This window comes from Lepidochelys kempii, chromosome 16 (genome assembly GCF_965140285.1).
Source record: "Lepidochelys kempii isolate rLepKem1 chromosome 16, rLepKem1.hap1, whole genome shotgun sequence".
In the NCBI taxonomy this organism is placed as follows: domain Eukaryota; kingdom Metazoa; phylum Chordata; order Testudines; family Cheloniidae; genus Lepidochelys; species Lepidochelys kempii.
The window spans coordinates 20,958,710-20,976,870 of NC_136395.1; the positions used below are offsets into that span (position 1 = coordinate 20,958,710).

Below are 18,161 nucleotides of genomic sequence, written 5' to 3' on the forward strand. Positions count from 1 at the left end.
CTCTATAAGGCTGAGAGATTTGCAGAGCTGCCTCCGGAATACGAACACTCCAACCTCCCGTCAAAATCAATTCCGTAGGCAGCTTTGAAAATCTCAGCCCAAAGGGCCCCATCTTGCATCCTTTACTCTCAGAAGTAATCCCATTGGTGTAATTGGCTCTACTCAATCACCTTACTAGCTACTTACCTGTACAAACTCGAGTTTCAGGACTGGGTCCAGCCTTTCTAACCCAGACAAAAAGCCCCATAAAAGCACTGAAGGGAGTCACTCCAGCAAGGGCTTTATCTAGCAGCATTTACACAACAGAGCAGGTCCTTTATCCTCCTCCTCCTCAAATAAATGTACCTGTGAGCTGGCACTTTGCCAGCATTTGCCAGTAATAGTCTTCTTTAAATCCTGCAGCTTTGTTAAATTAACATTTGCACGCATAAGACCATTTACCATGGTTGTCCTTCTGATCCTAAAGCAGCCCCCTCTTAAAACCCCCGCCCCACCCTCAAGGAAACTAGTTGAGGACAGAAGCACACAGCCGCCAACCCTTAACATTGGTTGGTTGCAGCCTCCCAGCGGGCAGCGCCGTCGCTGCTACCAGGTTGGCCCTCCCGCTCCCCCTTGGCGGGGTCCCCTTTGCATTGCAGCTTCTGTAGTTGGAATAGAGAGACACAGAGACACAAGTACTTTAGTTACATTGTTGGGTGAGTTTGAAACAACTCCCCCTGCCTTGGGCTTACACACACTGTGACTGGATTTCCTACCCCCCCCCCGCCCCCCGCTCCCGGGCCGTGTGCCTTCTGCCGCTGCTGACTGTTAAATCCATGCAAAGCTGCAGTCTTTGATTGTTTTTTTTGCCTCCCCCCCCCAGTTTTTTTTTTTCCTCTCTTTTGCTTTGATTTCTGCGCGCGCGTGTGTGTGTTTTGCCTCCACCGATCTTCACAAATCGTTCTGGCATGAGTTAAACACCCGATATGGACACCAAACATTTCCTGCCACTGGGTGAGTTTGTTTCAAAGGATTCTTCTTGCCGTACGGCGCGATGTCTTGGGCTTGAAACGCTCCAGCTCGCTAGGGGTTTGGGGGGGCAAGCGGGGAAAGGAGAGACGGTCGGAGAAGTGGAGGGAGGAGATGTGTGTGTTTGTGTGTGTGTGTGGGGGGGGGGGTGTCTGAGAAAAGTGGCTTAATGGCAGCGCTGATCGTTTGACCCGGGACACCCCCGTGCCCCCTTTTCCACAGGCGATTGCAGGCAGGCCGGCAGGCTGGAGAAAGCTTGTTTAATGCATGGGGACGGGAGGCATTTGGGGTGAACGCTGCCGCGTGGAGAGTTGTTGTCAGTTTCGCCCACTGCCCTCGGAAGCCTCGATCCTTGTTTGTTCGGTTTGTCCCGCTTTGCAAGGAACAGTTTTAGCCGATGAGTGTCTGGGGTTTTTGGTTTTTTCTCTCTCTCTCACTCTCCCTCCCCCTCTCCCCCCCCCCCAGCCTTTTTGGGGTAAGACAACGTGTCGAGTGAGCTTCATTGTGTTTTGCAGAGGGAAACCACAGATTAAACTACTGCTCAGGAAGGGGGGGGGGATTTGATTTTTTTTTTTTTTTGGTTTACAAAGCGAGGGGACCCTGGGTTGGAAATGTGGGTTGCGTCGTGTCCTGGGCGCTTGGCAGATGGCAGGGGGCTGGCATTGCGTTGAACCCGCGCTGGCGTGGGGCCGGGTGGGGGGGGGCAGGAAGAGAGGGGAGATTGGACAAGTTGGAGACATTTTTAGGGAGCAAACTGCGCGCGCGAGGGAGAGAGATCCGCGTAGGAAAGTGACAGTCGCAAGCGCTATTTTCAAACGTGGGACCAGCTACGGCGCAGCCGGAGCGACAACAGCAATGACTCAAGTTTGCCTTCCAAGTGGCTCCTCAGACTCCGGCCACAGGTTTGGGGCACAGAAGCCAGCCCCTTCCGCGTTGTCCCTTTAAAAAGAAAACGCAGCTCTGGAGTGAAAGCAGGGTGTTCGGTGGGTGACATTTCGAGGGGCGTCCCCCACTCCAGACACTGGTTTGTTTTGTTTTGCACAACAGGGCTGTGGCTTTGCCTTGCCTTGAGCTAATGCTCTGTTTTATTTCTGGAGCAGTGTTTGACATGAAACCAGGCCTTTTTTCTTTTCTTTATTTACTACTTTGTTTGTTACATCCCCCCCCCCTTTTTTTTTTTTTTTTTTTTCCACCCCTCTCCTGTCCTTCCTCTGTAGGCATTTGCAGTGTGCCGTCTGGCAGAGATAAATTTAATCGCTGGGGTTAAAGGTGCCTGCCGGTTAAACATTGACAGGCAAGTGTGGACCCAAAAGATGTATTTCGGTGGCATCTTCCTTCTTTTTCTAGAAAATATGGGCCACACCTGATGGTTCTTTGTTTTTGTTTTACTGTGTTTTCAGTGTATCTCCAGCTGGATTTTGCCAACGTTTCTGCAAGGGAGTCAAGTCTTGGCTTGTAAGAGTAAAAGCTTCCTCATGTCTCGATTTCAGAAAAGTGCCGTGGGTTTGCACTTATCCTATAGGTCAGCATTAAAAAAAATTATATCAAACTCATCTGGGAGAATAACTCTGAGCTACAGAAGCAGGGAAATTCACAGCTCAGATGGGGGGGGGGGTGCAATTCTGCTCTCATTGAGCTCAATGGCAAAACTCCTGATGATGTATCAGTGGGCACAAGATCAGGCCCTAAATTTCATCTCACCTTTTTACCCCCAGATTGTATTCGTGGGGCACTCGGGCTGGTCACACACACGACACGAGCTACAGCACCTTAGCCCGATGCAGGACAGCGAGAGCAACTGTGCTGTCCTGAACTCTGAATTCTCTTGCCTTTGCTTGGTTCATATCCGCGCCTGGCCCCTTTTTTAAGGAGTCGCCGTTTTAATTAACGCAAGCCTCTTTTTGTACGGCGGAATCAACAACAACAAAAGCCGCCCCTTCCGTTCGCCCGTGCGACCGCTGGAGCAGCCTCAGCGCGCTGTGTCAGGTCCTCTGGACCTGATATGGTCCTAAAAGTCATTGGGGTGTTCTTGCCACATGCAATTGATTTTGATGGGAGATAAAAATGCCCCCGAAGTGCCCAAGTGGCTGTTCCAAGTGGAAAGATCTCTTTGCAGCTTGACACCCATAACATCTTTCATTTTCAATCCAACAGATTTATTTTTTTTATTACCGTTATTTTGGGGTGGCGCAACCCAAACCATTAAAAAAGCCCGTTCTGCCGAGTACTGTGATGCTCTCTCTCTCTGCCTTCCCCCAACACATGCCTTACTTTTATTTGCAGCCCTGCATGTTATTTACGCTTCACGTTGGGAGGCACCGAGGCACTCGCATGGAAGACAAAGGCAAAAACCTCCACTGACTTCCTAAATCGATACTTGTGTTTTTCTACGGTTTGCTGAGATATTTTGATGGCCGGGCGCTTTATGCCTTAAACAAAATGTAGTGTTATTAGAAATTTGATCTCGAGGGGGGAAAAACATGTGGGACCAGACTGATGACTTGTCTAAGGATTTTTACCCTGCTGCAAATGAAAAAAAGTTGATTTATAAACTCATTTATAAATGTTGGGGGCAGGGCCTGGTTCTCTGCTATGGAAATTTGCAACATACACTTCAGCCCATCAGGATCTGTCTAGTGAAGCATTCAGAGGAGATCAACAATGCCAGCTAAACCCATTAGCTTTCAGTAAAGGGGCAGGGAATAAAAGCAAACCGTGACTGTTTATTAAAAGATTTGTCCGCTTTCAGGAGCTGTTTGAAATGGGAGATCAATGTTAGTGACTTGCGGGTGTTAACAATTCCCAGGCTTTACCCAGGGGCGTTTTCCACCTGCCTTTGTAAAAGTTTGGTTTGTGTGTAGGGCACCAGGCTCAGACTGGGGAGATGAAGGTTCATGTTTGGTCCAGAGGGCAGACGCAGAGCTAAAAAGAGAGAGGAACCCCTCGGAATATCGGCCGAGTCCTTCCCAGTGAAATCAGAGTGTCTCATTGGGACCGGGGTCGTCTGCAGCTCTGTGGAGTCTGATTGGTAAGGAACAGGGAGAAGTGACCGGAGGCTGACTTTGTTGAACATAGGACTGTTTTAGAAATACTAGCGGGACAGTGGGGGAAGCTGGCGGTTGTAATCAGAGGGTGAATTACGGACAAAAAAGTTTGTGCAGTTTCTGTATTCCCTGCAAACCATAGGGATCTTAGTTGGAAGATCACAGAGAACACATATTGGTAAAGGGCCCAAATCAGGTTGTGGGTACTATGCAGTCCCACTGAAGACTCCTTGGGGTTCAATTTGGCCTAAAGAGGATCAGTAAGTAAAGATTTCTGGCCAAAAGTTCTGCCCCCAGTGGCACTCAGGTAACCCCACTGATGTCACCAGTGTAAATGAGGGCAGAGCTGGGCCCATTAAAGATTGTAATCTAATGTACCTATCTAAGTACCAGTGAATGCCATAAAGAAACGCCAGTTAGTGCACCGTGTGCCAGTACATCTTCTAACTTCCGTGGGGTTCTGAGAACGGTCCCTTGATGCCCTCCAGGTAGTACCAGGCCCTAACCTTCCCCTCCAAAGGTCTTTCAATGGCTAGTATCTCAGGACTCCTAATATCTTCTGATATCTCAGTATCTGCCTCCCTTCCCATGACTGCCTTACCAAGATGGCTCTGCTGCTCAGGGACACTGGAGTGGATTATTCTCTGGAGTGAAACTCTCAGATACCTCTTGGTACACATGGGCCTTCTTGGTAGCTGGCTACAGATTTCATCTAGGTATGAAATGGCCAGGGGCTTCCTACTTTTGGACTCACCCCTTTACATCAGCCATGCTGCACTAGCTCTCCAGAAGGAGAAAAACAAGAAGATATTATCGTGCATGCTCTCAGCACCGGCTGGTGGGACGAGATTACAGACATTCAGGCTGATGGTATGCTTTGGGTTAGTTTGGTTATGCTCTAGCACTCGGCTGAACTGGGACTTTATAAATACCAAGATAGACAGAGTTTGATAAGAGAAATACAGATGCAAAACTAATCTCTGTTTTTGTTTGCTTGGTCTATGTCTGAACGTTACAAACCAATAACTGTTGTGCCTGCTTCTATTTCATTGTTTCATGGATAGATGGGAAAAAAATCTATTGTGACTAGTCAGCTGTACCTGTTGTTGCGGAACAGGTGCATTTAGGACAATCACACTTGAGCATCAGGCTCTTGGAGGAAAGAAACAGTTAAATCTGAGGCTTTTGTTGAATCCAAGGTCAGTTTCCTGATCAGAGGTCGCAGAGTGGCTCAGTTTGTTTGGTTTCAATGTTCATAAAGTCCGTCTTCTCATCCCATCGGAGCTGTTCAGCCAGGGACAGTTGCAGCTGCTCAAGATGTGGCTTTAGTATTGGCTGTCCAAGAAACTACAATCAAAATAAGCAGAAGTGTCAGGCAGGATTACCAAAAAAGAAAAAAAAAAAAGGGCAGGGTTTTGTTTTGAAGGAAGGAATGTGGTAGAGAACAAAGTGCTGGGGAGCATAAGAAACTATCCAGATTGGGTAAAGGCCACCAAGCGTGTAAACTTCTGGACAGCCTATGCACCTTCATCTTGACTTGCTTATATCCGTGTTAAGTGGGGCCTGGTCACCATCCGAGACTGGTCATTGGGCAGAATTCTGTGGCGGATTTCGTTATGTGAACAAAAGGCGTCACAGAGGAGACAACGTCAGACTGATTCCTCCTGTTTGTGGCCCCAACTGTATCCTGATACACTGTTAATGAGCTGGAAGATGTGATGTAGCCTACAGCTGGGTGGAAAATGAGGGGGTGGAGGAGAAACCCCCAAAAGATTAAAAATTTCAAAGCTGTTTTCATTTTCAGGTTTGTGAAAAGGATGGATTTAGAACGTGATAATTTTTTTTTAAATGTTTTTTGTTTTCTTCTTTCTCTGGGGAAACTTTCCTCCTTTTGCCTATTTTGCTGCTGAAAAAAAAGGAGGGGAAAGAAAAAAGAGGGCAAAAGAGGAACCCTTTCCTCTGCAAAATGAAAAAAAGGTTTTTGTCAGAAAAAAATGGAGAAAAATGTAAAAAAATAATTGGCAGAATTTTCGATTTTGAGGAAAAGGCCAGTTTTTGACAGGATGTGTTTTTATTAAAAATATTTTTTTTCCTGGATCTTGGGACAATTGAGTCTTCATTGGGTGTGCTTGTAAATAAAAGGAAATCCTGTGACCTGGACAAATAAAGGTGCTTAGCATCTCCTTGAGGTGATGGAGCCCAGGATCAGGCCCTCAGGGGACTGAGATTTGCACAATAATTCTTCTGTTCAGCTATTTTATCTTTGACTCTAATATGGTGCCAGACCTCCCGACTTTACATATGCAAAATAAGTTGGAAAGGGGTTTTCGTGTTTATAAGACGCCTTGGTTGGATTCAGATCTCTGCTATACATGTGGAATCAATTCCCTGAGGGTCAGTGGAATCCACATTTCCCTGGGTATGAGAGAGAGCAGAATCTACCCTTCTCTTATTAGGGGCATTTTATTTTATTTAAAAGAAAGAGACACAGAGCGGAATCCACAGAATTTTAGTTATTCATTGCAAATATTATTGTTGGCATTTCCATCCTGTTCGCAGACCAAGGGAGAATCAAAACATCTTGCTGGAGAAATATACCACAATGTTGTCCCGCAACCTTTTGAATGCAAAGATAAATATTTTTTTGAGAAACGGGTTAAAAATAATCTGTGTCGAGGGCTGTGGTAGGGGGGCAGGTTCCTTGCAGCCGTGGTTCTGCCACCCGTCTGCATTTTTCATGGCACCGTTAACAAAAATAAAGAAACAAAGCTATGTTGGAGCTGATCTCCTTGCAGGAGCAGGGCAGGGCCTCTGGCTTGAGATGATGTCACGACCCCCCCGAGACCCGAGTTCACAGAAGTTCTGGAGTCATCCAGATGTCAGGTTACATTCTGGGGCAAAGAAAGCCCTGGAAGTCAAGAGTGATTCCTTACACCGAGAACGTGCAGGGTTTGGTTCAGGGATTGCCCTTCATTTACTAGGTTGAGAGGGGGGTGTGTTTTGGTAAAAACTAAGATAAGGAGAAAGCTCACTTGACCCCATGCTTGATGTCGGTCTGCTGGATACGCCAGTGGCCAACAACTTAGTGTAAGGCTGTGAAGTTCTTTCTGGGGAGCTTTTGTAGCTGGTCACTACGGCAGGGCAGCTCTGGTGTTTATCAGACAAATACACCTTCAGGTTCAAAGGCGTTTACCCATTTTTGGTACTGTTTGTTAGGGCTTGAACTTTTCTGATCCCCAGCTGCTCCGCTCCAAGCGCTGCCAATGCACCTTCCCCCCCCATGAGCTGTAGTACCCCAGAGAAGTCCAGTCTTGGTGCCTCCTGAATGCAGGCTTGCACCATGGTGCTGCTGCTGATCTGTGTGGTGACATCAAATTCTTTTTCCACCAGTGGCATGCACCAGGATTTGAACAGAGGGCCCCGCTGATGAAGGGGATTGTGCTAATCCCCAAACTCCACACACTTGCAGTCTAATATCCTAGCCACTAAACCACGCTGCCTCTTATAGAGAATGGATGTGCATGGCTCAGTACATTGAAAACGAGGCTGAGGGAAGTGGTGTATATTGTAGGGGACACTCCTTTGTGATTAGCTGACCTAGTAGGACTTTTACTATCCACTTCCATGGCCCTCAGCACCATTGTATGTGAGCGTCTCCTAGACATCTTCAGAGCACCTCTGGGAGGTGAGGAAGTATCGTTATCCCAATTCTAGAGCGGGGAAAACTGAGGCACGGAGCAATGAAGTAATTTGTCCAAGGTCTTACAGAGAGGTTGAGGCCAAACCAGGAATTAAACCCAGATCTCCTGCGTTGTTTAATGACAAGTCTATCCTTCCTTTCTGAAGTCTGAGATTTTATCAATGGATTTTCATCAATCGGATGAAGTGAGCTGCTCATGAAAGCTTATGCTCAAATAAATTGGTTAGTCTCTAAGGTGCCACAAGTCCTCCTTTTCTTTTTGCGAATACAGACTAACACGGCTGCTACTCTGAAACCTATCAATGGAAAGGCGCTCAGGAGAACTAAGCCATGTGTCAGTGCAGGATCCAAACCAGGGAGAGGGTTCCATAATGTTTCCTAAAAGACCCAGGTGGGCTTTAAACCTTCCCATAACTACAAAGTGATGAGGAAGCTGCCTGGGTGGTTTTATTTTAATTGTTTTTGTCAGTAGTTGCCATATTTTATTGCATTTAAAGACCAGATTGTGGGATAGCGCTGAACATTTGATATACACATACAAAAAGCAGCTTTCTGACATTTTCCTCTTTGAAGGTCTTTTATTTTTCCCCCCTCCTACTTCTCAAAGAAATGGAGATGGGGGAGGGAGGACAGAGTAGAAGAGACCAGAGGCTGCATCTCTCCAAAGGCTTCTCGATGCGAAGGAAGAGCAAAGCAGTTGAAGGGAGATCCACAAATAAGAATTTAAAAAACCCTACAAACTATCTCTCTTCTCCCTCGCGTGCCAGCAACTACAGCTGCTTGAAAATCTTCCAGTGGAACATTTTCCCATCAGAAAATGCTGCTTTGTTAAGATCAAAACTTTCTACTGGAATGTGTCTATTTTGACAAAGTTTTGTTTTGGGGGGAAAACCCGCCCAGAAAGGAAGCATTTTGATTTTTCATTTTGAAATTACTTTTTGTTTGAAAAATTATATTCCAAATGCTAATATAACATTTTTTTAAAAAAATCAGAACAAAATGCTTTACCGAAACTCAACATTTGGATTGATCCAAAATGAAATATTTCAGAAAATTTCGTTTCATGGGACATTTTTTAAAATGTTCTGAGTCGGAACTAAAACAAATGTTGAAATGTCGGCATTCCCTGGGGAATGGAAATTCTGGGTTTTGACTAGCTTTCCTGGCAACTGATCAACAGAAAGTGAAGTGGCATTAGAAAAGAAGATGGGGCAGGTCCTGGATGTGCTGAGCCGACATTCTAGGGCAGGGGGGTTTTCCCTAAAATGTGTCAGTTGTTCGTGCTCTGGTTTGAACACGTTGCCAAGGGATTTTCTGGTCTTCTGGCCCGAACCCCCTCTTTTTATTGAAGTTGAGTTAAACAACCTTGGGCTTGCGGTTATGGAAGGCCTCTTGACTTGGGGTGTGATTCCAGTTCAGATAGGACTACTCACCAACTTAAAATGATTTATTAGTATCATCCCATTCTTTGTCTTACAATAGTGTCTACATTAGAGGCCCCAACTGAGATCAGGGCTGCATTGTGCAAGGGGCTGTATGTACGCATAGTGAGAGACAGTCCTTGCCCTGAAAAGCCTACAGCCTAAATATACACGAGATAGAAAAAAAGTCGGAGGGGAAACAGAGGCACAAAAAGGGGAAGTGTCTCCTCAAAGTCCCACAAAGCCACTCAATGGCGGAGCTGGGATTAGATCCCAGGGATGAGTTTCTGGTCCCGTTGAAGTAACTGGCAAAATTCCCGTTGACATCGAGAGGGCCAGGATTTCACCCCAGGTTTGTTAGCTCCCAATCTAGTGCACTAGATAAAGGCCCCACTGCCCCGCCACTTAAGTGCGTGCTTTAGTGCTGTGCTGGATTAGGGCCTATGCATCACCTTCTACTGCATATGTCCAACGTCATTCAGCTCCATTCATTTCTGCTGGTAAAGAGCTTTGAGAAACTGGGATGGGAGACTCTGGAGAGGGCTCCGTGTTCATGCTGGGCCCGATTCCCAGCACTTACACCAGTTTCACACGGGAGTGACTCCACTGACTTTGATAGAGTCACTCCTGATTTAGCACGGTAGTGAGCAAGAGGTGAACCAAGCGGAAGTGTTAAGTTTGGCAGAGTCCCTGTAACTTGGGTATGTGTGGGGACAGCCTGGCTTTTTGGATTCCCCAACAACAGCATCTGTGTTGAATACGCTCTGGTTAGGCCTGGCAACAGGGGTTATTTTTCTGGCCACCTCTGCTGGCACCTCAGGCAGGTTTTTGGAAACAGAGCAGGGTTCTTTCTGCTCCACCTCACTGTTGAGAGGAGAGTCTGGATCTGGAGACTGAGCTAAGCAGAATGAAATCAAGGGGTGAAATTCTCCCCTGTGCAGAGGAGTCAGAGCAAGGTCTAGGCAGCACTTGCCCCCTCAAAACAGGGCAACATTTACACTGAGGTTCTAGATCCTTTCGTCCCTCCCCATGCCCAGTCAACATTGTGCTCACATTGGCCTTCATTTGGAGCTCATCTACAGTCGTGTAAACCCAGAGTAATCTCTCTGAAGTCAATGGAGATACATGTTGGTAAAACTGAAATCAGAATCAGGTGTATTTTTTGAATTGCGGAGAACGGTGAATAGATTTTGGTGTGTGGCCTGGCAGTGCTTCCAACTCTCAGGACTTTATCGTGAGTCTCATAATATTTGTTGTGTTTCCTACACACCCACTCTCTGAGGTCAGGTGATTGTGTGAGAATCTTGGCTTTCCTTTAAAAAATGAAGTAAGTTTCTATCCCATATGGCTGGGGAGAAACACTTGAAAACATGAATAGGAATGAAAACGAACAGCTCAAAAACCAGAAGGCAAAGGGGAAACAACCAACCACTGTATTATTTTATAAAATTCTCATGATCTTTAAGCCAATCTCATGATTTTGGGGGCCCTGATTCATGACCTTTAAATGCTTGGGGTTGGCCATCCTGAAACTAGCTATTGTTCCTGACGATTTTGCAAGGCTGCTGGGCAGTAAAATCTTGTTTTGGTTAGTTAATGGAGCAGGAAAGCCTCAGAAAATACAGGGGGAGAAGATAAGTGCAATTTACCAGGTGTCACCTTTTTTTTACGTAGTGACTTTTCTGATCTCAACCTCACTTTTTAACTTGAAGTGGAAGAAAATGTGGCTTTGGAGACCTTTCTGGCTAATTACTTGCTCGCTGGGGCTGCCAGAAGGAACTGCCAGAATCAAGTTTGTCGGATGGATTTCCCATCACAGTTAGCGGTCAGGTTCCTTTATTGTTTGCATATTTGGGTCTCCTCTGAACCGTGCCCCTTTTCCTTGTATTGAATCGTGTGTGTGATTGCAGCTGAGCAGAGAGATAAAAGGTGCAGGACTGGTATTTGTGACCCATAAAATGGGAACGGGATTCCCATCTGGTTGTTACTTTTCATGTTGTCTTTCTCTTTGTGGAGCCTTGGCTTTCTATCAGCTTTTATAGACTTTCAAGAAAAAGAAAGAAACTGGGTGTGGGGAAGGATAGAAAAAGGGGGATGAGAACACGAACCCAAAGTCCCTAACGCATCCCCGCCCTTGGAGGTTTACAGCTCCACTCAGCTTGCAGAGAGACCCCTTTGTATTCAGAGCTGCCAAGAATGTGAGGGATGGATGTCGTCTAGTTTCGACTCTGGGGCTCTCAGTATTAAGTCAGAAGCATCCTATTATAATTACATATTTGGCTGAAGGTTGGTGCCGGAAAGTTTTTCCGTGGACTGTTTCGATGCAATTTCGTCATGGGTGATGTGTGTCCCACCAACACATTCCAGAGTCAATGATACAATTGCAGAGGTCGGTGATAGGAGGGTGAGCCATGGGAAGGTGCTGGCATAAGGGAATAGATATATGTCCAGGTAAGATCTGAAACAGAGAGAAATTCGGCGGGGCTGCTTTGCATTGGCACAGGCTGCAAAGGAGAGGACTCACACACCAGGAGTGGTGACTGTGTGGCGGGAAAGAGAGCAGGCTGGCCTTAGGGGAGCGGAAAGTGTAGAAGGGGCTAGAAAGAAACCCGGCAAGTGAGAGGCAGGAGCAAAGCCATGGAGAGCGATGTGAACGAAGGCAGTTTGGGACTGGATCCTGAAGGGAACGGAGTCGCTTGGGAATGACCCTGAGGTAGCTGTACTTCTTTGTACACGGGAGAAGGCAGGCGGCAGCAGTCGCTCCACAGGAGAGCTGCCCGACTCGAGGCCGGAGGGGCCAGAGCCAAGGTGAGAGAGAGCAGGACGGGGCGGAGGAGTGTCCCAGGGATGGGGGCGCTTGATCTGCAAAAAACAGCCTCACCATTTCGTTCTCCCGACCCCACTCCCATCTCGAGGAGCAGCCGTGAGATGAGGCCGATCCTTTCATTTGCCTTTGTTCGCTGGGGCATGTGCTGCTGCGCTTTTGAGAACCCAGCACTGGGAGCGCCCGAGGGCATCCCCCTGCCAGCCAGCCGAGCGGGTTGTGGGAGTGAAGGCTTCATCTGGGAGTGAAGGCTTCCCCTTGCCACAGAGGGGTGTGCTTAACGCAGAGCCTCACACCCCACCCAGAGCTGTATTTACCCCTTAATTCTTCTGCGTTTAAATGCGTGCATCGAGCCCGCTTGATCTCCTCTGGCCGTGCTTCAGGTTTCCAGTGAAAAGCGTTCTCCCTTTCTTCATCCCTACAGGCGTGTTTACTACAGGTGCCTTTCTTACTTCCCTCTGGTGCCAGCTGCTCTCCGGCCTTGCCCCTGCTCTTCTGTGCAGGCTCTGGCTCAAGGTGCCCATCTTCTGCGGGTCCCCATTACTCCTCTGCCCCAGATATTGTGCAGACGACCCACTTGGCAAACAGGCAGGGTGGGGCCATATCCCCTGGGTGCAAACAAGGGCAGAACTCCTCTCCTGCCCCGTTTTTATTAGACCCATGGCTTTCTTTCTTTGAACCAGGTAGCTGCAAGTGCTTCCTTCAAGCTGAGCTCCAGTCTTCCCTGATCTGCTGTGCATGGTTATCAGCCCCTTGGCTGTGTTCAGTAGTGACCACTCCTGAAGGTGAAGGAATGGTCCCTTAGAGATGCATGTTGGTGGCTGTAAGACTGGGGGCGGGGAGGCACAGGGGGAACGGTGAGGTAAAGACAGGGCTTCCGAAGAGATGCAGAGGACCCTGTGATCCAAACCACCCTGGTCCCAGTGAAACTTCAGCCACTTGAATAATCCTCTTGGAATCTGTACCTGAAATCCAGCCCTAGCATTTGACCTGCACTTACTCAAGTGTGACTTTCAATTGATCATGAAAATCCAGTGTGATTCACCAGGCTTTTGCCCTCCAGCCTGCAACATGCAAGTCTCTCCCTCTCCCTGTCCCCTTCCAAGTGTACCTAGCGTGAGAGAAGATTGCTCTCCCATGCACCCTCCGAATTCTTAAAGCAAGACGGAGCTCACTAGAGCTAATCTCCTTGCTCCCCCTGCACGATCCCTTTCAAATCATAAATGAAGATAGGTGGCTTGGAATTTTAAATTTCATTCCCCTGTTTTTTAAAGTTAGTGAAAAGAAAAGAAAAATGTTTGGGGGATAATAAAGGCGATGGTTATCTGTGGCTTTGTCTCAGCCCAGAACCCACCCGTGCACACGTGTGTGTGTGTGTGTGTGTGTCTCACAGACAGTGAAATTGCACCCTAGAGTTATAAAGCAATTGTCTAGCTCAGCTGCAGAAATGAGCATGAAATGGTGCAGAAAGCAACTAAATAAAATTGGGTAAGGCAGATGCATGAAAATAATGACATCTATATACTGGAGTCAGACACGCTCTCTCTCTCTCTCTCTCTCATACACACACAGAGACAGATAAACTTTTACAACAGAGCTGGCATTTATTTTTATAGAAACTCTTAAAAATGTAAATTTGTTTAGTTGGGTGGTTGTTTTTTGTTAACAGAAAATACATGTAGTGGGTGAGCGAGTCATTCCTATTTCGACCCCCCTTTCCGATTTCCATTCTTGTTTTCCCTTTTTTGTTTTCAGAGCTGGATTTTTATGCTCAGTCAAACATTCAAATGATAACCTTTGCAACTTCATTTCCCTTTTGCTGTGGCTGCACTGCAGACTCGGGGATCGCTGGAAGCGGGTGCTGGTTAGTAGTGGTGCGCCAGGTCCAATGGAAATTAGGTTTCAAGTTGCTGTCATTGCTTGCTCTCTCTTCTCCTGGTCCAGATCCACAGCTGGTGTAAAATCCCTTAGGTCTATGGGAGTCAGTGGAGCAGAGCTGATTTACACCAGTTGAAGATGAAGTGTGTGCGTGTCTTGGAGGTGAAAATCTGGTCTGTGTGTGTATCTGGTCCAGAGGGGGTGTTATGTGTGTTGTATGTGTGTGCTGGGGATAGAAATCCGGCTATGTGTGTGTGTTGGGGACAGGAATCTGGTCATGTGTGTAGTTGCGGGGGTGAAAATCTGGTTGTGTGTGTGTCTGGCCTCTGTGTGCATGTTTGGCCCTGTGTGGTGAGGGTGGGAATCTGGTTCTTTGGGTTATGGAGGAGAAGGGCTGGCTTCTCACCAGGGGTAATCAATTCTTTTTTTTTGTCAGGGTCCAAATTTCTTGCTCAAGGTATAGTCAAGGTCCAGACTCCAGAGAAAATAATACAAAAATACTAACAATAACGATAATAATAAGTAAATAGAAAGATTTCGGGGTCCATTCAAAAGCATGTGGCTGTCCGGATTTGGCCTGTGGGCCGCCTATTGCCTGCCCCTGATGTACACCCCTGTGAGTGCCGGCCCAGTCACATAAGAGCAGCATCGCTCGGCCTTGGCTGAGATGGGCAAGCGGGCAGTACCAGGGGGCTGCTGTCCTGTGTATCATTTCTATTTACTGAGGTTACAGCAGTGTCTAGGAACCTCCCTCAAGGATCATTGCGCTAGGACCTGTGTAACTTATGCAGTCCCTGCCCTGGAGAGCTTGTAACTCACTAGCCCAATGACCATTGGTCCAATGACCAGACCCTGCTGTTGCCCTGGGACACCCCTGCGGTGTAACCGTGGGTGCAGCAAAGATCCATAAGGTCTGATTTCCAGCCAGGCTCGGCCAGCTTCTGTTCTTTGCTTGTCTGCCCCACTGGTCATGTCTGAGCACCCTGGTATAAACCGGTCAGCCCACTTCTACTTTTGGCATGCAAACGATGGTGGCACGTCCATTTCCTTAAACGCAGTCAGTCACACGTGCAAAAATGGAGGCCTGTAGATTTGGCCTGTTAAATTCAATGAGTCCTGATTGCCGAGCTCAGCATTTGCATCGTTTGGTCATCAACAAGTTCCCCGAATAAGCCCACCTTAGTTCTTTCTATTCCTGCTCCCCCACTTTCCACTGAGCCCCTTGCTAAGTTTTATCCTCCTAGCGACTGCCTGCCTTTATCCTCAGACCGCTGCCCAGAAACCTTTATCCTTAACATGGGCATGATACCCTCTCTTCATTAGCTCTGTGGAGGTTTATATGTTTCCTGACATTGTCTGATGTTTCACTCATTCTGCTGCGAGATCCCTCACAGGATGGGAATAAGCAGCTAATCTGACCACCCAGAAGGCCCTTAAGTGAAAGTCAAGTTGGATTCTGGCGGCCAACTCCCTGCTCTCCCTTTCCCTCTGTGCCACCCCAGACCTCGGGCTGGCACCGAGGGACGTGTTTACCGCTCTCTGTGGGAGGTTTCTTGGTAGCTCCAGCTGGCGCAATTACAGCGTGGTGTTGCCCACTGCATTCCACCCCTCTGGGCTGCATTTCGCAGCCTCGTCAAAGAATCGCATTTGCTGTGCTAATTCTGACCCAGAAGGCTGCCAGCTCCTTTAGGCCCAATATTCAGCCTAGCTCAAGAGTTGCTTTGACTTGGTTGGAAATGTCCACGGCTTAGCTATTCAAAAACGACCAACCCAAGAACACTGTTCTTGGGAGGTTTAAAAAGTCAAATAAACCAGGCACTATTTTTGGACCACCAAAAAAATAAAAAAACCCAGGGTCCATGTTTAAGAGCTTTGTCTGCCGCCTCTTCATCACCTACGATTTCCATTGTTTCAGCGGGGTTGGGCCAATTTACGCCATTGCTCCAGCACCGTCCAGCTCTGGGAACATGTTAATTTAGAAAAAAGAAAAGGAGGACTTGTGGCACCTTAGAGACTAACCAATTTATTTGAGCATGAGCTTTCGTGAGCTACATAGTATACATCCGGTGAAGTGAGCTGTAGCTCACGAAAGCTCATGTTCAAATAAATTGGTTAGTCTCTAAGGTGCCACAAGTACTCCTTTTCTTTTTGCGAATACAGACTAACACGGCTGTTACTCTGAAACCTGTTAATTTAGACTCCACCAGAGACACAGCATGGACGTTTTGGGGGGGTGGGGTGGCAAGAAAGCATGCAGATGAAATGAAGCGGCTTTGTAAGGTCCCGGCATCTGTGTCTGAGAAACTCAGGATTGTAGCGGGCTGCCACGCATAGGGCCAAGTCCTCCGCTGGTGTAAACCAGCATAGGTCCATAGAAGGCAATGGGCCAGATCCCTAACTGCTGTAAATCAGCATTTCTCCATTGAAGTCAATAGGTCAGATCTCCAGCTGGTGTAATGTAGTGTAACTCCATTAAAGTCCAGGGGACGGGTCCCCAGATGGTGTAAATTGACCATAGTTCCATTAAATTGGATGGGGCTAGGCTGAATTATACCATCTGGGAATCAAGCCCTTTGTTTCTTTACAAGGGCTTGATCCTGCTTTCATCGAAGTCAATAGGCCAAATCCTCAGCTGGTGTCAATCAACATAGCTCGTTGACTTCAATGACTGGGGCTTTAGTAGGAGTAGATCCTACATTTACTGGTGCAGGATCAGCATGGTGTATTCAAATGGTGAGCTGATACAGCACTCTGATAGTGACAAACCCATGGCTGTACGCTCCCCCTCACATCCCCTGGTTATAATTGTCTCCCATTCAGAGTACACAGTTGGTATATTGTGGTTGCAATTTGTGCTTCCCTCTCTGCTAATGAACACAGAGGCATAGTTAGTCCTTTATTTGCCCACGTCAGAGGCCCTGCTTGCTCCCTTTCATGTTTGTTTGCATTCCAAGGCAGTGTAAAATTCAGTCTCTGATTTCCTGTTGGTCGGACCTACCCCTCAGGTCCCAGATTAACTGCTCAAGTGCATTGTCCACCGTCTCCCAGCCAGATGCAAAGAACACAGATTCCATTGGCTGCACATAATCGCACATTGTCTGCTCGCCCCCAAAGCAAACAGCGCTGCAGAGCACAGGATGCAGCATGAATGGACTTTATCCTTGCCTGAGCTCTCTCTCCGCTAAAGAGGGCTCTTTGAAGAGTTACAGAGAATGAGATCTCTCACAGAACACATGCTAAGAAGTTTTCAGGCCGCCAGAGAATGCTGTCATGTACAGTGCACGAGCAATGGTATTGATGGCAGTGGAGTTACGTGTACGGAAAAACAGTCTTAGGCGTAAATCAGAGGAAAGAAACCTAGGAGACACATAGCTGTGCTGGGAGAGATGAAGGTCTTTCCTCTACGTTCTTCTGCCATCCACACGACCTTCCTGTTAGAATAACTAATGCCACCTCGCTCTTATATAGCCCTTTCCATCGGTAGATACCAAAGCGCTTTCCAAAAGAAGTCAATATCATTATCCCCATTTTACAGATGGTGCCACTGGCTTTGGAAATGGGACTCACTAGCACGTTAATAAATATATTGGAGAGCCGCTTAGCCAGTGCCCCCGTGTATGTTGTGCTGGGCCCTCTCCTTCTGTAGCAATCCTCGGTGTACCACAGCAGATGTTCTTAGGTACCCTTGGGATGGGAGGGAGTTATTTCCCCATCCCTGTAGCCCAGTTCTAAGGCTCTAGTCTCTTTTGCAGTAGTATTTTCAAATGCGGCATGTGCAGCTGGATTGTCCAAAGAGCTCACAGTTCAAGGTGTACCCAGTGTGCTGAGCTCTTTTGAGAGCCTGGCCACTGATTTGGGTGCCCAAAGGGAGCTGAGCACTTTTGAAAACCTGTTCCCAGGTGTGGGTGCTGAGCCCTTCTGAAAATGCAAGCGATGAAGTGCCAAATAGAAAAATCAGATCTTGCTTTCATCCCCAAAATCTCCAAATGCTTCACAGAATCTATCTATCTATCTATCTATCTTGCCTGCCTGCCTGCCTGCCAGGAATCACGTTTCAGCCACAAAGGAAATGCAGCCACTTTTGGATAGCAGTTGTTTAACAACCCAGAGCAACACTGCACAGCTCTTTAGGCCAGGGGGTGGAGAATATTGGGTCCAAAGGGGAACTACAGGAGCAATTTAGACAGGAAGAATGTGGTCGTTCAGATTTCACCCTTGCTTATGGGGAAAGAATCAACAAATCTTCCATGGTAGTTAGTGGCCAGATCCTTAGTTTTACGTTAGCC

General features: G+C 47.3%; 1 protein-coding gene across 3 annotated transcripts in view; it reads left to right on the forward strand.

The window, feature by feature from the left end:
- The first annotated feature begins 679 nt into the window (after nucleotides 1-679).
- The window catches only part of RXRA (retinoid X receptor alpha), a 231,978-nt gene continuing 214,496 nt past the window's right edge, over nucleotides 680-18,161 (forward strand). For all 3 annotated transcript variants that reach the window (XM_073314208.2, XM_073314209.2, XM_073314210.2), the window contains exon 1: nucleotides 680-993. In XM_073314208.2, coding sequence (XP_073170309.1) covers nucleotides 966-993 — 28 coding nt within the window. In that variant the 5' untranslated portion in view covers nucleotides 680-965. The remainder of the gene's footprint in view (nucleotides 994-18,161) is intronic.